This window comes from Talpa occidentalis, unplaced genomic scaffold (genome assembly GCF_014898055.3).
Source record: "Talpa occidentalis isolate TD23 unplaced genomic scaffold, MPIMG_talOcc4v2.1 talOcc4.2, whole genome shotgun sequence".
NCBI lineage: Eukaryota > Metazoa > Chordata > Mammalia > Eulipotyphla > Talpidae > Talpa > Talpa occidentalis.
Window position 1 is genome coordinate 72,293,966 of NW_023602073.1, and position 23,982 is coordinate 72,317,947.

The following is a 23,982-nucleotide window of genomic DNA, read 5'->3' on the forward strand; positions in this document are numbered from 1 at the left end:
TTTCTTCTTGTTGTTTAGTCCATTTCCAATGTGCATTTCAAACTCCATCATATGACTAGGTTTCTCAGGACTCAGGCTGAACTTTCTGTCAACCCATAACGAGGGAGGGCTGCTCGGGAGTACTTATTCAGTTATTCTCTATCTGGTAGATCATATGGCATGGAATGGTGAGCTGCTTATAAAAATCCTGTGACCCGGGCATGTTTTATTACTAATTTATAGGCTGGTATAAACAGGTATCAACTTGCCATCATTTAAGCCAATTCTTTGTCCTCACAAAAAAAAAAAATTGAAAGAGGTTTACAGCTTTGGAGGCTTTTCAAAAACTGATTTTTCAACATCTCATGTTTTAACTTTTCCCTTGTCTAATGAAAAATACATATCACATAATGAACATGAATCTCTACATTGGAATTAGGAAGAAGTCTCTCACCAAGCCCCCAGCCCCACCCCACTGAACTTGAAGGGGAGATGAATATAGATGGGTAGACAGGCACCTCTGTACCTCCATAATCCTGTCCCCTGGCCAGGGATCCTGAAGTCACACCAGCAGCCATTCAAAATGCACATCCCGCTTGTGACTTTCTCCCCAACTGTAAAGTTGTTCAATAATTGCTAAAATCGTGGGGACTAGGTAATGGGAGGAGGAACAGATTCCTTCTATAAATCCTGTCTGTACTGATGGCAACAAGAATTGGTTTATGTCATGTGACACAGTAATTGCCCTTAATAAGCTTTGGATCTGCTAGAGATATAAAAAAAGTACCCAAACAACTTCAGGTTGGAGCTAGAGGTGATGGTATCCTTTAAATGGTACAACTGCAGGTTGCAGGAGGACAGACAGACATACAGCTTTGACTGGGTGCAGTGGAAAGCATAGAATTAACATCCGAGAGGTCCCTTCAGGTATGGACAAGGTTTTCAGGAGGTTGACCTAGAAAAGAGGCCATTCCAGGTAAAGGAATAACTTTGACAAAAACCTGGAGAGGAATCCCCATCTGGGCATGTGCCCAAGAAGACGTGTAGGAACTGCACAGCTGCCTTTGTTTGTCATAGCAAATAACTGGAAACAACCTATGTGTCTGGGTTGGGATGGTGCACTGCTTATAAAGCTCAGAAGGATGAACAAATAAGTCATGGTATTTGAAAAATCTTCAGTGGAGAAGCAAGTAGGGAATCACATCCGAATGTGGAAAAAACATTAAACATATTAAATGAAAGAGAGAAGGCTACAGAATGTTAAGTGCAAAATTTATATAAAGGTTAAAAATATCCAAAACATACATGTTGTTAATGGATATTTGATTTCTTGATGTCTTTATTATATCATTACATGTAGTTATCTAATTTTACAGTGTCATAATGTTTTCATGTGAAAAGATTAATGGATACAAAAATTGCCAAATTCAGTGTAATGTGAATGGTGCTGGAGAGGGAGGGAGAGGAATGGGTAGACTTAGCGGGCTGCTGTTTCTGTTTTATAGCCCTGGAGATATGCATGCATACACACATGACATGCATTCATATACATGTCACATGGACATACATGCATGCATATATTTTAAAATCAGAAATATGACATGTTAAGAGCTGACAATTATTTATTATATTATCCTTCATACTTTTCTGTACTCTTGAGGTATTATAATTTCAAAATGAAAGTCACAGGACATGGTTAATAATAGCAAATGGTGTAGATCAGTGGTTTTCAAACTTTATCATGACCCGTGGTAAGCAATAGATTTTATTTTAGGAACCAGGAATTTCATGACTCTACTTATCCTTGATACGGGGTGTGCCCTGACGTGTTCTATTTGTTCTGCATGAAAACCCGCACTGGGTGATGTTGAAGATGCGCATGAGGGCCCAGGCTTGTGAGTCTTAGCTGGCAGTGAGGAGAGCTGGCTGCCAGCGACTTTGCAGTTTATCAGCGTCAGAGTTGAATTTTAGCCAAATGAAATAAGAGGGAACTGAGGCCAGAGGTTGGAGGATGCAAAGTTAGTTAAGAGGGTATCACCGTAGTGTAGCTGGGGCAGTTTAAAGGCCTGCAGGGGAAGTGAAAAGAAGGACTAAGGTCTAGCTAGGCCACAACTGAAAAAATAAAAAGATTAGATGGCTGAGATTTGAGGGAAGGAAGAGAAAAAAGAAATTTCAGTTTGATTTCAAGGTATATTGACTGGGAGATTGGTCACAGACCTACGTACATCAGAAGTTTGGTTTAAACACTGCTTAAAGCAGGATGCATACAGTGTCTGAGGTTGAGGTTCAAAGGTCTAAATTCCTAGTGATCTTACTTGCATTGTGACTCACTGTCACAGTACACAGCACCTGGGGAGGAAGAGAGAGCAGACAGGTGTAGACGGGGTGACCCTAACAGGTTGACCCAGGAAAGGAATGGAGGGAGGGGAGTCCTAGTGGGGATAGAAATGAAATGGCTGGTACTGGGCCCAGTTTCTGTTGGGATGGCAGCGGGGCCAAATGATTCAGGTGGACTAAGAGAAAAAAAGCTGGAGCTGGAGTTTCTGAGGCGCTCCAAGTGTGCTCGCAGGTGGGAGGAAAGGACACAGAAGTCAGGGGTGGTGTGACCAGAAGGGAAGACTTTCAAATCTGAGATCTTAGAGCTCAAGGAAGCCTGAGCGATAGATAGTCGCTACCTTTGTAGAATTTGCAGGCAAGACAAGTTCTAATGTAATGGAGATAAAAGCCAGTTATGCTTTAAAGTTATTCGTCTCAATTGGATAATTAACTTTTCAAATGAAGCTCCTCTATGGAATAACTAATGCTTTTTAACCAGATAAGCTACTGACTAAAATACTACTTCAATTGTAGGGGAAAAAAAAAAAACACCACACTGGGAAGTGAAGAGGACTCTTCAGGGTTCCCCTTAGTAGACTGTCCTGGGAGAAGAGGCTGGATAACATGCTCAGGATGGGCCAGGATTCCTAATCCATCATCAACTCAGAGGCAGACAGGTACCCACTTCTCATCTAGCTGCTCCTTTTCCATTCATGTTTGATGGACTTTCTTTTTTTTTAAGATTTTTTTACTTATGCATACAAGAACTGGGGTACAGGCCAGAGGTGTGGGGGGTGAGAGGATTCACCAGAGTAGGGAACAGAACAGGCAGACTGACTGACATATACTGCTGAGGGGAACAGCGGGTGAGGCAGGAGATGTCTGCTGCGCCATGTGGGTAACTCCCTGGCCAGCCGGGGATCGAACTTGTGCTGCAGAGGCTGCAGATATCTTCACAGTCCTGTGCTTAATCCCTTGCAGCATCAGGGAGGCCCCTTGATGGGCTTTCTTTTTCTGAGCCGTAGGTGACTGGGCTCTTGGGTCACAGAAGTCAGAAGCAATGGGGTCTGCTTAGACTTTTGAGATGATTGTTGTAGGGCTTCAGCTAGGTTACTCTGTGCCTCATTTATTCTCGCAATCAAGTAAAATAAACAAAAAATGAATTTATTTAATGTCTCGAGTAACTTTATGCAACTCAATGAATTTCACAATTTAATGTACAACCATTTACAACATAATGCTAAGAGAATATGACAGAATATGATTAATTCTGCTTGGAACTGTTGCCAGACCTCACAGAGGAGGTTATAGCTGAGCAGGGATTGGAGAGAAGTAGCTTTGCCAGACATAGAGGGGTGCCATGAACACTGGCGAGACAAAGCGTGTAGCTTGATCAGGGAACCAGGACAGTCTGTTCTGCCTCTTTCTATGCAACAAGAAAAAAAAACTAGGTCTCCTAACTCCTGCTCTGGTGTTATTTTACTTTAGTTTTTTCTGCCTGGCCTCTATTTCCTGTATCTTTCCTTAGGCATTATTGGGCACAAAAGTACCAATTGTAGGAGGAGATAGACCCAATGGGAGCTGGTGGTTGGAAATCCAGTTAGCACTCAAGTATTGTTATGGATACCTACCAAGTAGGTGAACAACACAAACAACAACCAACTAAACGTTTTCTTTTGAAAAATACCTCACATTGTCATTATCAGCTCTTGCTGGCTTCATTCACTCTCAGAAGCAAAGTGGTGTAGAGGAGAGTCTTCTTTCCCTTAGCCTTTGAACAATTATCCATTGATGCATTCTGGGGCACATTTACTCTGATAGTCGCTGATAGGAGAAACAAAGGAGGTAAGTCAGTGTTCCTGTCCCAGGTAGCTTGCGGCCCAGCAGACAGAGGAGATCGAAATCTCCAGACACACAGCAGTGAAATAGTGTGCAAATCCAGATATTCTGCTTACCCAAACGTGTGGAATAAGTAAGTGTTCATGGAGAAAAGCAAGCAGGATGACCTGGAGTAGCCTTCATGGCCTTGAAATGAGGCCTGGAGGGTATCTAAAGAGAAACTGAGGATGAAGTGACTTGCTGCATTCTTGGGCACAAAGGAAGGGCCAGATCTCCACACTACCAGAGGAGTGCACAGTATCAGCTGCAAAAGGTTAACGTTTCCTGGCTAGAAAGCACTGCATGCCTCCCGAGTGCTCCAGCCCGGGTTTAATTTGTCATCAGATTCTTCTGCTATGGAAAGTACATTTCCAAGGTTGACTTCCTGCCAGTAGAAATCTGCAGCCCTCTTCAGGCTTCACCTGGGCTGGCCCAGGTCCCAGCAGGTTTGCTCATAGATGAAGCTTCCTGCAAGCAAGAGGTTAGATTAGGCTGAGAGTCTGCGTGACTGCAGGCAAACCACATCTAACAAAGATGATAGTTAACATGCTTATGGAAAGTCCAGGGAGACGCCTGTCCCTAGGCTTTAATTAACAAGCATTGCAGACAGCAGCGCTTACCTTTACCCAAACAAGAAATCTCTGAAGAAAAATAATCGGCACACCCAGCTGCCTGTTGATTGACCTTAGACTACTCAATGTGTCTTCTAAACTGTTCCCAGCCCCTCCAAATGCTCCCACTCTGATTAAACAAGATTCTACTTACTGCAGTAGAAGAGGAAGTCTGTGTCTGTAAAATAGTATCTGCACATGAAATAGCAAGGAGATTAGCTGAGGTGTAGAGGGTATAGGAAGGGACAAGAAAGGAAATTCAGGAATCCCAGTTAAGGCATTCCAGCTGGAGAAAGAGGAAAAGACAGACGGAAGAGTGATGCTCCGTCCATGTTCCCCAGGACAGGGCAGCAAATTAAGCCTGTTTTTTCTCCCCCTATCAGTATGATGGGGAGCTGCCGAGGGAGGGTCAGGTGGAGAGGTCCCTGAGCCAGGGTTGCATATATGGTGGCACATTTATGGCATATGTTATAGGGTAGGCAGGGCTCAGCTACACGGGTTACCCACATAGGTAAGGTCATTTGGGCTTATGTGCTGTGGGAAAAATCTTTTGACGATATCGTGTATACTGCCTTTCCCAATCTAAGAGAACATGATTGCTCCCTTAATAGTAGCTGTGACATAATTTTTTCCCCTTCATCTTCCCTATAACCACCAGCTTACATAATGGAAAATATAGCTAGGTTATTCTTAATAATGATTTTATTAATATGATATCCTAACCAGTTGAATACAAGATCCACAGAATAATGCAAATAGTATGTATCCCTTCATATGCTGGAATTTTTTTTGGGGGGGGGGCGAAGGAAGATATGTTCATATCCACTGTCCTAATTAATCATGTTTTACCCATTTTTCATATTTATGTCAAATATTCCCATTAGTAGAAAAGCAATAACTTTATTTTCCAATTATAAGGTAGTACATGCTCACAGTTTAAAAAGTATTTTAACAATAGTATCTGCTCCTGAGGAAAAGTAAAATTACCCCATAAATCCTACTGTATAACAAGTATGAGGCATGTACTTTTCATTTGCTTCCTCCTTGTGACAATGTCTTTCATTCACTTTTTTAGCTAATTTTTGTAAGCACCTACTGTGTGCTAGACAATCACTATTTTAAGTGCAAGGGAGACTATGGTGGTGAAAAGAGTGGAACACCCATATATATTATTATATTATATATTATATATTATATATTATATTATATGTATCTTTCTATAACAATAAATGCAAATATATCTATGTAAGTATTTTAATAGGTATGTAGTATTCTATTGTATAGATTTATCAATTTATTAAATCAGATCTCCCATTTTTGGGTAGTTGGATGCTATTTATGTTTGTTCCATTTTCTTAAATATGGAAAAGGATATTATGCATTGACTGTTGATAAATATGAATCCACATTAAAATTATCTCTGCTAATTCTAGGATTCTGCTAGTAGCGCCACTCTTTAAAATATGACTTTATAAACAGTGATGTGGTACTTGGCAGATGTGGCCACGAAGATCCATGTGGGCCCAGCAGTCGCTCTTGGAGGACTCTGCAGCTCTGCGACGTCTGGGGCTGCTTGCAACCCCATCTCTGTCTCTGGCCAGACCACCGCTGCTGAATGCCGTTCCAGGCCTTATATATGGCACCAAGCTGGCATTTGGCAGCTGTTTCTTCTCAGCTGTTTATGGTTCTGTAGTAATTTGTAAGGCAGGGGGTCTGTGGATTCTGGAAGCATTTCTCCTGCCCTCTTTGATGGAATCAGCTTCCTGCCATCTGTGTGAGATGAGGTGTGATGTGAGGTGATGTCACAGGCTCTGTGGGTGATTGCAGCACACTGCTTGATCTTCAACACAAAGCAAAACACAGTCCAGATGAACTGTGGAATGTTACAGTGTTATAACTTGAAGAGGTTATACTCCCATTTTATGGACAAGGACAGAGGCATAGAGGTTGAGTGATTGTCTAAAACCCCATAGTTAGTAGTAAAACTAATTCTTCATGGAGTGCTTTTCCAGGCTATTCCAAGTATGTGGTCAGTTCATATGGGGTCCTTATTATAAATCAGGGAACACTCTTGCTTTGGAGGGCTTTTGTTTAGCCTCCAGATAAAATGACATTATTTCAATTTCCCAAATATGGAGATTTTAATTTTTATTTAAATAGCAAACTTCAGATATAAAACTAGTTTTAAAGAAACGTCTGTGGTAAAACTTTAAGACTGGACCCCTAATAATCCAAGACATAGTGTAACATTTTGTGACACTTATAAATATGAATAGAATTCTTGGTGAAACTATCATATGCAATAAATAGAACTTTCAATTCCATTATAATTATTTAATTAAATCTCTTTATAAAGCAGCTGGAGCGATATGAGATTCCTAAAAATGTAACCAAAATTTCTTTTTGGTTTTCAAGGATTGATTAAAGCAATTACAAGGTAGAATATGTATACACACACATAACTAAAATATAACTCTTTTGTGAGTTCTTAGTTCAAATATTATTAGTACTTTAATATGCATGTTTTGCTTCTTTAAAGTACTATTCAACTCTTGCACATTTTATTGTTATTTATTCTCTTTTTTCCTGAGAGGTAGAGAGACAGAAAATCACCTTCTCCCACCTATCCTTAATTATGGGGGAAAGTGACACTGAATAGTTGACTTTCTTGGGCATGGGCCCACAGCTGATTGGCTAGAGAGCAAATATTAACAACCAGACCTCCCAAACCATTCTTTATACCCTCAACTTTGCAGAACAGAAAAAAGCTGGTGCCATTCTTCTGGGCCTAAAGAACTATTTATTCACTAAATAATTATTAGATGTAAAATTGTTCTATATACTACATACCATATCGACATGGCATGACACAGTGTCTGCCCCCAAAGGAACTGGCCTAGGATGGGAAAGTGAGCAAGTGAACCAGTGATTGTGGTGCCAGGAGAGAGGCACACTGGGGAGGTGAGGCCGGGGGAAAGGGAGCTGGGGAGAACCCTAATCCCAGCCTGGGGGTTAGGAAAGGCTTCTTGGCAGAGCCGGCTGCTGGGCAGGGTGTTGATGAGCTGGAGTTGCTGTGCCAGAGGGTACTGAGGTTGTCACCATGTGCAGAAGCACACAGGAGTCACAGGGGACATGGGCCCTGGGAGAGGGGGCTGGGACTGGAAGGTCGACGAAGGACCTGTTTGCATGTTGAGGGCACAGGGTCAGTGCTGTAAATAAACAATGGTGAGCTTGTTAAAAGATTTTGAGGAGGACAATAGTTATCAGATTCCCATTTTTGAATTATCAAAGTGGTTTGGAGCAGAAAATGAGGGTTTGGGGGGTGAGGCAAGGGAACCATCCCTTGAAAAAGAAAGGTCAGTTGTGAAATTGCTATTTCATCATCAACGTAAGTTTATTTGGAAGGCCTGAATGAAGGGAGAGCTGTAGACGTGGAAGGATGAATGGATTCCAGAAATGTCGAGATAAAATCAATAGGTCTTGAGGACTGATTGGATGTAGAGGAAGGGTCAAGCCTGGGCCAAGTTTGGAGATGTGTTTGAAGTGCCCATGAGATGATCATTTGGACATCCCATAGGCACTAGAGCAGTTGCAATATCTGAATCAAACCTCAGGAAAGATCTGGCCAAAGACGAATGTTTGGGAATCATCTGATACAGGTCCTTGCTGAAGTTGAGGGAATGAGAGAAGTACCCATGTGAGAAGTACTATGGATGTGGAGGAGGGGGCAGACAATAGGACCCCAACACCTCAGTTGATATGGTGGTCAAGGAAAAGAAGACAGGCAAGGCCAGGAAGGGAAGTGCCATGTGAGCTGAGAGAGGAGGCACCAGTCAGTGATTAGGTGAGATAAGGATTGAACAAGCTAAAAGCTTCAAGGATAAAAATGAACTCCTGTTTCCTTCTGCAACATCAGTTCTAAACTCCTTTCTCTAAGGTACCTACCCCCCTTGCTTTCTCATTCCTTCCTAACAACCCCTTGAAAAGCCATACCATTCCTAAGCTCACATCTTCTCCTTTCCTGGAATGTCCTGCAACTGACCCCCTCACTTGTCTAAGTACTGTCCAGCCTTCTAGTCCAACAAGCCCTGTTTTCCCCAGGCCTGCCCTGCTCTGGAAACACCCGTTTGGATTCCACTCTATTTAACACTTGATTAGGTACAGTCTTAGGGTGTTGGCTGTTGATTCGTAAAGTTTAACTTTACTTGTGAGTTGTTTACTTCGTGGCCTGGCATATTGTTGACAGACAATCCTCGCTCTGAAAGTTTTCTGGTTGATCAAAACTATTAAGTCTTGAGCTTATCCAGTTCCTGAGACTCTGAAGGAAGATCTACATTTCAGCTATCACAGGGTTGGCATAGACCCTGCACAAAGGAACCCATTCTATTTTTTTAAATTATTTATTGTTTACATCATTGTTCATTTTTAAACAATATTTGCTTCCCCCACCCCACCCCAGGTGTAGACCCCATAGAATTTCCTTCACCAATGCACCCCTGCACCTCTTGGTCAGAGGATAGAGGAGTGCGTGGTGACAGGGGCCAGGCAAGAGGGAGGGGCCTAACCCTAACCCAGAGCAGCCACCTGGAATGTTGGGAGGTGTGTGCCTGCACCACCATCATGATGCCAATATGTGCTTTTGTCAAAAACATATTTTTAAACTTTACAGCTGGCCCTTTGAAGTCTATTTCTGGATGCACTGGTTTGGCAAATGTAAGGCCTATCTGGGGGGTGGTCAAACTCCCACCAGACAGTGCCTCTGAAGTTAATGGTAAAAGAATGACAACTCCTCACCACTGCTGTGGCCATGGTGCCTGTCTTTGGACTAAGGGAGAATTTTATGGCAGGGGAAGCAGAAGGAGCTAAGAAAAGGGCAAAGAAATAAGCCCTCTTTCTGACTACTAGTTTAGGTTTTTCATGACTATGAACTTCCAAAAGGAAATTTAAGTCTCTTTTTAATTGACAGATAGAGAACCTACATCTTTGCAACATATCGCTAAAGGTCATATCCTGTGTTGGAGGCCCTGGTGGCTGAGTCCCTGGAACTACAGGCCCCTCTATGGGTGTCAGGATACACCCTTGGAAGGGTGGGGCTATTAAGGAGACCCTGAGTCTGCTATGCTGCCTTTTAAAAATCTTGGGGAAAAGGAGACTTCCTTTTTTCAAGGAGAACAATGATTCTGCTAGGCTTTTTTTCTCCTATATACCTTTTCCTTTGAAGTTAAAATCTTTTGTATTGTGGGCCTCCCCTGGTGGCGCAGCGGTTGAGCACTTGGCTGAGAGGCTGCCCAAAGCCTCTGCAGCGCTGGTTCCTTCCCCCGGCCGCCGGCAAGGGTCCCACCAAAAAAAATAAATAAATAAAATCTTTTGTATTGTACATCTCTGCTTAGTTTTATAAACCTCTCCCTCATTTATTTTTTGATGAGTAGGAGAGTAGAAATAATTTTCTGAAAAGGACTTATCAGCATGAAACCATGAGGATGGGTAGGTGCTGCAAGGCCAGAGGAAGTGGTTGGGTCAGACCTCTGTAGATGGGGCGTCTTCTGGAGACTGACAGTAAGTGGCATCATGATATGCCTTTTCTACCTGAGAACCAACAGATGCCTCCCAGGTCTCTGCTCTACTTGATTCCAACAATTTGACAAGCAAAACCCAAGGCTTTAGGCTTTAGAAAATACAGTTGTGCTGTCTATTTATAAGAAGCTGCTATTGTACTAGGTACCTTTATTTTATATTTTATTTTATTTTATTTATTTGTCAGACTTTTCACTTTATTTGAAGTTGAGCAGTTGGGATCAGGGTAAGAAGCAGAAGGCTTGAGCTCTGGATGAGGCCTGAGTTGGCAGTCCCCCTGAGGAGGGCCTGTCAGTGTTGGTTGAGCAGCTCCTAGTGGCTAAAACCACAGCACATACTTCCAGAAAATCTGGTGTTCCTTTGGGATCTGAGGAAGCAGGACTCAGAGGCTGGGGTACACCGTTGGCAGGGAGCATGCAGGGCTGAGGCTGAAGCAAATAGAGACCAGGGCTCCAGTGCTTCATGATAGAAGACTGAAGAGGAATCTTTAGCTATTCCATCACCCCTCACCTAAAAGTTCATGCTGACCCTCATATTCATCCATTCTCAAAATCAGAAGGCCCTCCCCTTGGGAGCAGTTTACCCCACTGCTTCCAATTAGAATGGAGACCCTACTCTCCACATGGCTGTGGGGGGCATCACAGCTTTGATTAGCCTTGCTCCTCTGGGAGGGTGGCACACTCCAGGTCATTCACAGCCCAGTCTGTCTGCAGACACGACTGGCCTCCATTCTGTCTCTAGGAGGTCTTCCACGCCTCACCCACAGCTGTCCCAAGACATTTATTGAGGGAGGTGTGGAGAGCCTGATTGACCCTTACCTTGTACTGGAAATACAAAGGGCTTTGGAATCAGGACTCCCAAGTCATTTTAATCCTATTTACTAGCAACATAGGCACCATATTTTAGAGGCTACAAAGATGAGCAGAAATTGTGCAGTTATATGTTATTTAATTCTGGGTGCAAAAGGTCTCTGACAGTTGTGGGTACTCTGAAGCGATGGCACCCATAATCTTAGACAACAATACAGGGGGGAACGGGGGGTGCTACTGGGGACTGATCTTCTTTCACACTTTATGTTCACAGTGACTGACTTCTCTTTCTCCCAGCCACAAATCAGAAGGATACTTTCCTCTGGTTCCCTTGTCACAAGAGACAGTAGTTGTCTATGTCCAAAGAACAGAGCCCTTTAATTCCCCAGAGCTCCAGCAAGCCCAGCTTCCCCAGATTATGTGCTTTGCAGTCAACAAGAACAAAACAACCTGAAAAGTCATCCTAGATGCTGGGCCCTGCCACCCAGTCGGTCCACCTGATCCTAGAGCCAGTGTACCCCAACCTGTTCCCAAATCCCCAGTCCCTCTTCCTTACCATGCTATGCGTGCTCCATCACCAAGTGTCACCCACATCAGTTGGAGGAGTCTCCATCCAGAACTTGACTCCTAGGTGCTAAGTCCCCTCTGCTGGCTGAACTCAGAATCACTGCTTTGCTTTTGCTTTTTTTTTTTTTTTAATTAATTAAGGTATTTTGTTGACCATTTTCTTTCTCCCTCCCACTCTCCCACTCTCCCACTCTCCGCCTTTCTGACTGCCTCCATAATCCTTGCTAAGTTTCTTCTGGTGTCTGTTATTCCTATTGAGGTCTATTTCTGCTAGGGGACCAGGTCAGTGCTGGTTAAACAAGTGGCATGATGTAGGGTTACAGGGGCCCCTGAAGATGTGGGTACAGGCACGGCGGGGCACACATCTCCACACCTAAACCTTCCTGGCCTCTCCCACCAGCAGTTGTCTCAGAAAGACAAATGTTGTGGCTTGGAACAAAGCACTTATTTATAAACACATTGCAGGCATTATGTCATATAGTCCTTCATCAGGCCGTGAGGCAGCTTCTCTTTATTGCTAGCCCTGTCTCTCAGGTGACAAAGACCAGGTTGTTGGTGGCCTCCGGGCCAGGGTTCCCGTCTCTGGCATCAGCACCATACTATGAACCACGCAGGGCTTCTCAGGCGTTCCAGACTTTCCCAGTCCTATCTGGGCATAATTTCTTTGGCCTTGCTCTCCTCATCTTCTCTTGAGAGTTCTGACCTTTTATTTTTTTGAAGACTCAGTTCATGGGTTACTCAGAGAAGACTGCACACCCAACCCGCTCCTGCCTTCTACTTGGTTGTATTTGCAGAGACCCCTAAGCCAGTGTTCACCTCCAGTGGAGCAGTCACACCATGTTGGTCATGATTTCCTACTTGTCTGAGTCCACAGTGGCCTCTGACCTCCTTGAAGGCAGAGAGCATAGCTTCTGGGGCTCTGGAGCCCTCGCACAGAGTCTAACTGGTAGTGATAAACGGAGCAGCAGTACTTAGCATTTACTGGACACCTATCTTGGACAGGCAGAGTGTTAAGCACTTTATTTGTTATAGTCTCATTTAACCATCACAGCAGCCCTTCAGATATGTAATGTTATTACTCCCATTTTGTAGATAAAGAAAGGTTTCTTGCCCAGGGTTGCCCAGTAAGTGGCCAAAAGTGAGCTTGATTCCAGGTCTCTCTAAGCTTTTTTCACATCTTATTAATTTACATAGCCTACATTTTAGACCTGATTAGACATATTTTCTCTTGCCATATTGATTAAGAAGTACTGTAAATGACCAAACCACTTCTTTTGCTAGCTGCCCAGAAAGTCAAACTCTGAACCACTAGAATGTCTTTTCACAGAGGAGTTTATTCGAGGTGGCCAGCAAGGATTTGAAGGGCTAACACTCTAAAAGCTGGTTCCCTGAATTGTGGGAGTGCTGTGATTCTATGGGGCAGCGGAGACATATGAGGAGGCGCCAGGGTTATCTATAAGTGTTTATCTTCCGGGGCGGGCGGGTTGGGGTTTTTCCTTTGGGATTAACAGCACTTAAGAACAAGCTGATGCTTGCCCTTGAAGAAAAATGCTTTAGTTAGTATCAGGGAGAGAACTTGGGAGAAGGAAGGGGGAAAAAGGTTGGTTAGAATTTAATTCTGCTTATTTCTACTTTTCTAACAAAAAGTCTAATCTACGGGTTGGTGGTAAGAAAGATCCTGCTACAGTATGAATAGGACGATTACCAATTACATTTCCTTCATTAAAACTAGCAGTGCCTGGAGAAGAACTTGCTATATCTCTCCTAGCTGAAGGGCTTTGAGGGAAGGAGGCCATTTAGATAAACCAGGTTTTAAACTTTTCTCAGGAGAGGAATTTGGTGGGGCAGGGGGAGGTAACAGTAGTTAGGCTGAATGTCCATTTCTTCACCCACATAAAAATTTGCAGATTTTTTACAAAATATTTTTTGAAATAATTACTGTCTTCATCTGGCTCATGTGCCAACTAGAAATTGCCAGTGTAAGTTAAGTGGTTTTGAGGCCTGAAATTAATTAAGCACAAATTTAGCTATCCAAGACAGACAAGTCCACAATTACTTGCTTTCCAGAGCACAATTTATAAACAAAGCACACCTTTGCAATTAAATTTTATGATAAATTTAGGCCACATTTTAATTTTGTTTAACTATTAAAATATGCACTGATCTTTACCGACCTAATTTGTCTATCTTTACTTTGTGGTTCAAGTTACTATTCCTTATTTCAGATGGTCAAGTTACCAGTGAAATTAGTGGACAATGTACGATTACGTGCTAAAAAAGAAAAAGTAGGTTAATCACTTGTATTAATATTTATAATTTTCATATTTCAGTATAATACTTCATAATATTAGTGTCTAGTAATGTATTTTAATAATGTCTAGAAAACCCCAGACCCCTTCAAAGTAGCCTTCGAAGTATCACTGAAACAGGGTGGGTAACACCCGCATTTTACAGGATGTGACTTTGCCTCACAATGTGGCGGGGAGCAGAGACAAATTCAGAACGTCAGGGCAGTAAGGCATCTCAGTCTGCTACTACAGGTGAGCCTGAGGCTCCAAGAAGCTCTCTGCAGTTTCCTGCCTGCTCCACTGCACTAAAAAGCCACATCCATTAGGGAAGTCCATAGTACCTTCACTACCTTAGTTCAGTGCCCCTCTCAATGGATTTTTGCTGATTTTACTCTCTTACCCTTAGGTTGCATCCCCCTGTGCTGCACAGCCATGACGACCGCCATCTTGGAACGCCTGAGCACCCTATCTGTCAGTGGGCAGCAGCTGCGGCGCCTGCCCAAGATCCTGGAGGATGGGCTCCCCAAAATGCCATGCACCGTCCCCGAGACAGACGTGCCCCAGCTCTTCCGGGAGCCTTATATCCACACTGGCTACCGCCCCACGGGACACGAGTGGCGCTACTACTTCTTCAGTCTTTTTCAGAAACACAATGAGGTGGTCAACGTCTGGACCCACTTGCTGGCTGCTCTGGCCGTCCTCCTGCGATTCTGGGCTTTTGCTGAGGCCCAGCCCTTACCTTGGGCCTCTACCCACTCCCTGCCCTTGCTCCTCTTTATCTTGTCCTCCATCACTTACCTCACCTGTAGCCTTCTGGCCCACTTGCTGCAGTCCAAGTCAGAGCTCTCCCACTACACTTTCTACTTTGTGGACTATGTTGGTGTGAGTATTTACCAGTATGGCAGTGCCTTGGCCCACTACTTCTACAGCTCTGACCAGGCCTGGTATGAGCGGTTTTGGCTTTTCTTCTTGCCAGCTGCTGCCTTCTGTGGCTGGTTATCTTGTGCTGGCTGTTGCTATGCCAAGTACCGTTACCGGAGGCCTTACCCAGTCATGAGAAAGATCTGTCAGGTGGTGCCAGCAGGGCTGGCCTTTGTCCTAGACATCAGCCCCGTGGCTCACCGTGTGGCCCTGTGCCACCTGGCTGGCTGCCAGGAGCAGGCAGCCTGGTACCACACCCTCCAGATCCTCTTCTTCCTGGTCAGCGCCTACTTCTTCTCCTGTCCGGTTCCTGAGAAGTACTTTCCAGGTTCCTGCGACATTGTGGGCCACGGGCATCAGATCTTCCATGCCTTCCTGTCAGTGTGCACGCTCTCCCAGCTGGAGGCCATTCTCCTGGACTATCAAGGGCGCCAGGAGATCTTCCTGCAGCGCCACGGTCCCCTGTCTGTCTATGCAGCTTGTCTCTCCTTCTTCTTCCTGGCCGCCTGCAGTGCAGCCACTGCCGCCCTCCTGAGGCACAAAGTCAAAGTCAGACTGACCAAGAAGGATTCTTGAGGCTGGCAGGTGAGGTGAGGTGTCGAGGGGAAAACTCAATATAAGAATAGGAATTGACTTTTTGTTTTCAAGAGTTGGCTTAAATTACTACATATTTCCAAGGATCTGCTATGCCTGCAGCACTGGAAATCCTAAAGGATTCGTGAGTTTTTATAATTGTCATTAATAAAAGGAGTATTCCTTTTCTCTGTCATCCTAGCCTTACAAGGCACAGGAAAGGAAGGAGCCTTTCACAGAACACTGAGTAAAAGACAACCATCTTCACACCTGAAAATTTCATAGAATTCTGACCGTGGTCTCTGGGACAAGTCCTAGAGCTGAGGGACAATGAAATTGGACTGGAAAATAAGTAGGTGGCTGGTCCACACTGTATTGGAATAACCATCTTCTTAATCTGCTGGTATTTGGTAATTGACTATTTGACCCAATGACCTGATTTCATTTGGACTTCAGGTTGCCAGGGTGGAGAAGTCAGAATCTTCAAAATGATTCTGTGAAGCCCTTAGATGGACAACTCAGTTCATTTGATTTCTGGTCCCTCCTCTTAACCCACTCTTAACACTGACCTATTCTCAGAATGACATCTGCCTGTTTGAAATGCTCTTTTCTCCTACCTGTACCTTGCATGGTACTCTAGCGGACTATGAAGCAGCTACACTTCCAGAAAATGCTTGGATTCATGTGAACATTCAGGAAAGTTCTCTCCTAAACCAATAGAAATTATATCAGAAAATACAGTGCCAAGAGCCGGCAGGAGGCCCAGCCAAACACAGATGCTGTTGGTGTCAAGCCACCCTTCTTTTTCAGACCAGTGGATATAAAATGCACAGGATGCAGGCTGACTAGAAGTCTGTTAGAGCTGCCTTACAGGCCGGGAGACATGGAGCTTGCTCCGGGGAATGTTTTCCAAATTTGGACCAGCGTGTTCAAGAGCTACTGGTAAAGTGAATTAGTTCTACGAGTCCTTCTGGGAACATGATTCTTTCAGAGGAACCCAAGGTCCATGCTGCCCCATGCAGGACCCACAAAGGTACCTGGTTCAGGGCCCTCAGATAGACAGCTGGGTCTCAACTTAGAGCAGAAACCTCAAAATAGTCAAGTCCCATAACAAGTGTGCCTGTGTGCTCACTGCAGGACATCCCTGAAGTCGTCTTTGGGTCAGAAGGTGAACTGGAGCCAAAAAGCTCCATTTGGAACATCGCCCGCCGGCCAGCAGCTTCTATAGAGGAGGGAGTTTGTGACTGATGTGTTCTGCCCACACAGCTCGTCTGAGGACCGGCTTCTGCACTAATCCAGTGAAGGAGGCTGTGTTGACAGTAGGGTCATGGAAGCCTTCTCCGCAGAGGCTACATTTCCTATCAGTATAAAATCCCTAATTACTAAAAAGGGAAGTAGTTTGCTTTCACTCTGATTTGATGAACGCTATTACTAGATTACCGTCTTGTCTTCAAATCTTTTTTTTTCTTTCTTTGAGAGATGTGTAGATTTTGTGCCTTATAAATGGTAATGTCTGAACACTTACTATGTGGCCATGTGAAAATTTCAGTTTTGGATTATGGGATAGGAAAAAAGAATTCGGTTTCCAACCAGTAGATAAAGACACTTCAGAAAACTAGAGTACCATTGCATATCTGTCACACGACTTTTTCAAATTATATTCCCCCAATCCTAGAAAATGCTATTTAACAAAAGTTTTCCTATAATCTTTATATCGAGAAAGCATGTCTTGTCAGTTTTCCTGGATGGATTTCTAATGTGACTCCTAAAATCCCTGAACGTCTGTACTACTCAAGTGTCTTACACAAGCTTCTGGTCTCCAGGCCAAATTCATGGCACATAAAGTAAGCAAAACTGAACTGCATCGAAATAAACAAGAGAATGAAAGAGCTGTGCATGTACATTGCAAGTTTCAAAGGCAGACTAGAAAGTGTTTGAAATGTTTGTAATGGTGGATTCAGGATATATTCTTTTAAAAGTGGGAAGGATAATGTAAGTCAAGATCTTACATCTTGAATATAACTAGTGGTCTGATGGACAGAGATCTTAAAGCCAAAAGCAGGTTGTTGTTGTTTTGAGAGGCAAAGAGAAAGTAGAGCAGTGATGTTTAGATGCAATGCAGGGACCAGGGCTGGTTGCACAGTGCCCGCAATCTGTGGTGCAATAGTGCAGAGAGACTAAACTTTTAGATATTGGTCCCAGAAGTGATTGGAATTTAAAAAAAAAAAAAAAGGTTCTTCACCAGAGATATTTGAGAAGCATTAAGATTGGAGACTTTCTCATTAAAAATACCAGTATCTCATTAGAAATATATATAAACAAAACCCAGATGTCTTTTAACTACTGAGATTCTTGAGGGGTTAAATACTCCTTTTAAGATATGTAAATTAATGGGGTCTTGGTAATGTCAGATCTAGGTTATTTAAGAGGAATAAATTAAAAAGTATTTCATAAAGAAGATGGTTGTCTTACTCCATCACAGCCCACATTTGACATCTTTCAACCTACTAAAATGTAAATGGCTCTACAAAAAACTAAAGTATCAATCATTTACATTTTGTGAATGAAAATTCTGATGGAGTTGTGTGTGGCCCTACTCAGGGGAGCGGAGGGGAGACAGCAGGACACAACAAATTGGGGGCATATCTGCCCTCTTTTCCTCATTCCTAGTACTTCCTGACTTGTATTTACTTAACAGCTAATGTTAATGCTTTTCAGATGTTAGGGTTTCAGTCCCGACTCAGCTGAAAGAACCTTACTCAATAACTATTCTCAATCCTCTACTGAAAACAGTAGGAACCCAGGCCATGAAATAAAGATTGTTCCTGCCTCTGTTGCCCACCTGTTCACAAACTGTACCTTAAAGCTTAGGGTTCGGTTCTTCTGTTGCTGCACTGTAGTTTCAAGTAAGTCCTCCAGATGGCACTCAAGTTTTACTCAGAACAAGGCATGGCCTCAGTCTACTAATTGTGTTGATCCTAGTGTTTTGCTTGATTGCTTGACAAATGGAACTATTTTCTGTTTATATAAATCTACTTATATGAATGATCATTAAACAGATTTTGTATATGAATTGTTGTACTGTCTATAATTATCTTTGACAAGGCCCTCAACAAGGACAAACTTTGAAAGACCCATCTTAAAGAAAAGTTTTAATCCAGACAAACCTGGCCAGGAGGAAGGTGTCAGGACACTTGACATCCACCTAGGAGTAAGAACATATAAAATCTTGAAGAAATAAAACCCACCCACCCCCAATCTCCATACCCAAGTCCCTGAAATATATACATACACACACAAACACATACCCCCAAATCCCTACTTTTATGCAGATTACATTGTCCAAAAGAAAGCTATGGAGTTGATTTCTCTGAAGACTTCAATCTAACTGAATAAATATTTCTAATTTTATGGGCAGTAGTGTTAGAGAGTTCAAACTTTTGAAACCTTGGGCTACCTTTACTGAAATCAAAAATTATTAATTACACTTTAATTGCAACCTAACAGGTACTGTAGTGCACATGCTGTGAAATGTGGAACCTGTCAAAGGATTTTGTAGCATATTTGGTTAAAATACCTGGGGGGGAAAGCTAACTAGAGGCAACTCCCCCTTCAGGCGATTGTACTTCACAGTAACCAAGAAAACAGCATTTCTCTGACTGGAGCCTCCAGAGGTAGAATTATAGATATCCTCTTACCCAAAGGAACCGGAGTGCCAGCACAGGCCCTAGGCAGTTTGCAAATGTTTGTTTTGTCACTGTTAATAGTTTAACCTCTTCAGTGATTGCTTCAGCTGTTTTTACGAGCTCCTGTTTGTAGCAGGATCCACACTGGTGCTAGAGACACCATAGTGAGGAAAGCTCAGGAGCCCTGATGGGGACAGCCGGAGGCGACTAAATGGGGACCAGCATTTTTCCACCCTGACCATGGTCTTGTTCCCAATCACAGCCCGATGGCCGGATGACCAGACCCACAGGAGCTGGGACCTGCCTTGGGCCAGCATGTTTTCTAAAGGACTGAGCTGTCTCTCTTCTCCCCAAGAGACTAGAGACATTTCTTCCAATAGCGAGATTGCCCCAATGACCTCCTCAGCCTTCCTCGTTACTCCTGCTGTGTCTCCAGCCTACTCACTGCCCTCTGGTTGTTTCCATTCCAACTTGGGTTTCTTTGACACTGAGAGAAGCCGGAAGAGATGCTGGGTTCCAAGAGAGTACAGTCTTCTGATTTGTTCAGTTGGATCTGATTTGTTCTGATTTGTTCAGGATCTGCTTGCTGCCCTCTGGCTACCTCCTATAGAAAAAACAACCACCTTTCCCTTAGGGGATTCTCATGAAAGTAATATGGAAGGAAAAGTATTGTATTTAAAAGAATTCATTTAAACAATACTGAAAACTTGAGAGCCACGTCTAAGTTTAGGGCTTTTCTTACCCATCATGATTCTTGTGGAAAGAGATATTCATTGTTAGACTCTAGGAGCCTTAACCAATTCAAAGGCTACAGAAGAACACCTCGGATTTCATCCTGTTTTATGCTTTCTAAAACCTTCAGTATCAGGCCTCCTTGATAGCGAAGGGGTTAAGACGCAACTTATAAAGCTCTCCATAGCTGCTGCAGCCCCAGTTCGATCCCCAGCCAGGGAGCCACCCACATGGCGCAGCAGACCTCTCCTGGCTCGCCTACTGCTCCCCTCAGCAGTGTATTTTGGTCAATCTGCCGGTTCTGCTCCCCACTCTGTCTCTGGTGAATCCTCTCACCCCCACCCCACACTCCTGGCCTGCACCCCAGCACTTGTATGCATAAATAAATCTTTGAAAAAAAATAAAAATAAATAAAACCTTCAGTATCCATTTCAGCTTCTAAGTAATCACATGGGGTAAAAGCCAAAAAGATATCCATTAAACTAGAAATCACACTAAGAGTGGAGTGTGGTGCAGTCACACAACTAGTTGTAATATTTGCACTCAAACTCCTGTTCCTTCAGGTAAATTCAGGATCCACCTAATCAGAAACATCAACACCAAATATTTGCAGAGTCCTGTGCACTGTAAAGCATTTTACAGTGTGTAAACTTCGGCCTAACCCCATTTTAACTTTTGATCCCAACTACCTCGTGAGCAGTCAGGGTTGTAGCATTTCCTTTTGGGTCAAAATGACTATACACCATTTCCCTGGGTGCCAAAGCATTCTTGGTGCCTCAAGATCTTCTCAAAAGCCTAAAAGGTCCACTGGCTGGGTCCTTTAGTGGCCTAGATTATAAATTCAAATCTCACTGTCTAGTTGCTCCTGCTTGAAAATACCTTTGAATCCTTGAATGAGAACCTCATCTATTATTGGTTATTTTGAGGATGATACAAGCTCCCTTGTGTCTGGGATTGTCAGTTCTTCAAACAGTTGGCTCTCCCACAGATTTTAACAACGCGATTTTTTTTTAAAACGTTTTTCTGTCTTATAGAAGAGCTATGCAGACTTAGTAGAAAGTTAATAAGGGCCTCCCCTGGTGGCGCAGGTGGTTGAATGCCGCAATGTGTCGCCGTCTGCAGCCTCTGCAGCGGGGGTTCGATCCTGGCCAGCCGGCAAGAATTCCACGTGGCGAAGCAGACCTCTCTTGTCTCTCCCGCTGCTCCCCTTGGCAATGTGTTTCAGTCAGTCTGCCTGTTCTGTTCCCTGCTCTGTCTCCGGTGAATCCTCTCACCCTCCTGCACAGCTGGCCTGTACCCTGGTTCTTGTCTAGATAAATAAATCTTAAAAAAAAACAAATAAAAGAGAAAGTTAATAAAAAGTTATTATTATTCACTTTCAAGTTATATATGTGTATTAAAGGACATGCATGAAAATAGAGGGAAAGGATTGTCTGTGAACCCAACACTAAAATTAATCCCTCTAGTGGAAAAAAGTTATGTCAAAATGTTATCAGTGCTAGGTAAGTTAGCAGGATCATATAAAACTTCCTGAAAAACCAAACTCTGGGAACCAAACATTTTAGGCAAGCTGATACTTTCATTCTATAAAATACAAAACCAATAGTCTTTGGCTCCATTTACAGGAATGCTGACATAGTTAACATTAGACTCCATTTCTGACATTACATTATGTAGGTAATTTGATGCTGTGGTTGAGATATGAGCTCTTGAACAAGCCAATGATCCATTATCTCTTGTTGAAAGAATTTTGTGAAATGCTTCTGAATCAACTCCTCAGTACTCTTCTAGAAAGAACTTCACTGGAGACAAGGCCCAGCCTGTTGAACAGGTGAGTATGTGGATTCATCAATAGTCACTCCACAAACACTAAATGCTACTAGGTACCAGGTCCTGTTCTAGGTACCAGGGCACAGCAATGGAAGAAACAAATCCATGCCTGTAGGGAGCTTATATTTTGGGGTAGAGTGAAGCAGAAGGAGACAAAAGTTGAACCAAATAAATCATGCAACAGGTTGGAAGGTGATGGTGCTAAGGAGAGATGAGAGGAAGGAAGAAGGATAACCCTGGGGTAAGTGGAGTACAATTTTGAACAGGATCAGGGAAGAGGACCACAGAAAGAGGTGAGGGAGCCAACTGCTTCTCAGGCAGAGGACGGAAGTGCAAAGGCCCTAGGGTTAGAGCACTGACAGGAATAGCAGGAGGCCAGCAAGAACTGAGATGAATCCAGTTCATAAGAGACTTTGTAAGGACTTTGGCTTTTACTATGATTTCAGGAAGGAGCATGATAGGGAAGAATTCTACCCAAGGTAATTCAGGGTAGCTGTTTACCTATAGAAACTGACTACTATTTACACATTACTCTACCGTTAGAAAATAGAGTGAATTCTGCTTTCTGCAGTCTAGATAAAGGAGATTATGGCGAAGTGATTATTTGTGGGCCTGGTCCCCTGGAGTGTGTTTCTGGGAACATAGGCTCCTACTAGCAGGACTTTTGTCAGAATCTCCTCAAAGAGCCTGTTTCAGGGCCTGGAATGTGACCTCCACTTCCCAGACAGGCTTTAAATGTTTCCTTGTTCTACTGACAATGGTTTGTACTCTCGGTAATCCTCTGGATAGAAATGCAATGAAACATCCAGAACAGAGTCTATAAACTAGAAATAATAATATTAACAATTTACATTCTCTAGTGCTCAATCCTTGCCAAGTCTTTAGCTGAGTTTTTTTCTCAGATTCTTTCATTTAACCCTCACAACCCTAGGGGGGTAGATGCTATTATTGTCCCATTTTACAAGTGAGAGGGAACTGGATAGACTAGGTAAATTTGTCCAAGACTCCTTGGCTATTAAATAATGAAACCTCACAGAAACTCAAGCGTTTGAATTCAGAGTCCATATGCTTAACCACCAAGAAGAAGTGAAAGTAAAAGTTCCTTTAATCTAACTTTCCCATAGCCAACTGTGTGAACCAGAAAGAGCATAGGGTTGGGGGATGTGGGGGGTCAGGGAGAGAAATGGGTTTTTTTTTCACTCTGATAAATAAAGGTGTGTTCTCATTTCATTTCTAGATATATTGACCTAGCAAAAGTCCTGTTGCTGTTGAAGCAGCCCCAGTAATGAGATGCTTAAGTATATTTTGTCCCAGAATTCCACAGGGACCTAGATATAGTACAAAGATTAGTCTCCAAGGCCATCTATTATCAATGAAAAGAACTTGGGGGACTCAAGGCCACCCTTAAGAACCACTGACTCTCAAGTTATTTCCCCGTACTTGTCTAGTGAATTCTTCCTCATCTTCAGGAGCAATTAAATATACCCTATTCCTCATTAAAATAAACCTGAGCATTATTCCAGATTAAACAATTTCTTTTTCTCAAAGACCATTATGTCAGCAAGTAAAACTTTTCCACTCAATGTTTTGTTTTGTTTTTTTCTCTCTAAACAAGAACAAATTATCTTGGAATGTGATTCATTTTACTATGGAAAAAATACTTCAGCATAATGTTTGTGTTCAGCCAGTGCTAATGGCAATTTAGCACTATTATTTCTATCATTTCATACCAAGTGGGGTGCTCTGGGCTCCACACAAACATGTTCCCCTCTATGTGGGCCCCTCTCACCAGAGTGGAAGCCCTCTGCCCCCGAGAGGAATTTTTCTTCACCCATAAAAGGTTAAGATGTATTTTATTTTCCCAGAGAAATGGTGGGGAATCCTGCATCTGTTTTTGGTAGGGAATTTCCTGCTTTCCTCCACATTCCTTTGTTGACTCTCTGTCTACATGTCACAGATTATCGAGACATCATGTAGAAAATAGCTACCAAGCACTTACAATGTGACAGACACTAGTCTTAAGCTCTAATATATATCAATTCATTTAACACTCACAATAACCTTATGAGTTGGGGAGAATTATAAGTATCTTTGTTTATAGCTTAGGAAAGGGTTAGGATGCTCCCACAGGACCCCAGAGTTCATAAGTGATAGAATTAGGGTTTATACTTCGGCAGTCTAGCTCCAGAGTCCACACTTTTAATAATTTTTTTTAGAT

At 43.0% G+C, this 23,982-nt stretch overlaps 1 protein-coding gene across 4 annotated transcripts in view; it reads left to right on the forward strand.

The window, feature by feature from the left end:
• PAQR8 (progestin and adipoQ receptor family member 8) overlaps window positions 1–18,583 on the forward strand; it is a 35,881-nt gene extending 17,298 nt beyond the window's left edge. For 2 of the 4 annotated variants that reach the window (XM_037519861.2, XM_054698861.1), the window contains exons 2-3: window positions 2,830–2,972; window positions 14,429–18,583. In XM_037519861.2, coding sequence (XP_037375758.1) covers window positions 14,455–15,519 — 1,065 coding nt within the window. In that variant the 5' untranslated portion in view covers window positions 2,830–2,972; window positions 14,429–14,454 and the 3' untranslated portion in view covers window positions 15,520–18,583. The remainder of the gene's footprint in view (window positions 1–2,829; window positions 2,973–14,428) is intronic. The other 2 variants (XM_054698862.1, XM_037519860.2) reach the window with 1 other exon arrangement.
• Window positions 18,584–23,982: the final 5,399 nt, after the last annotated feature.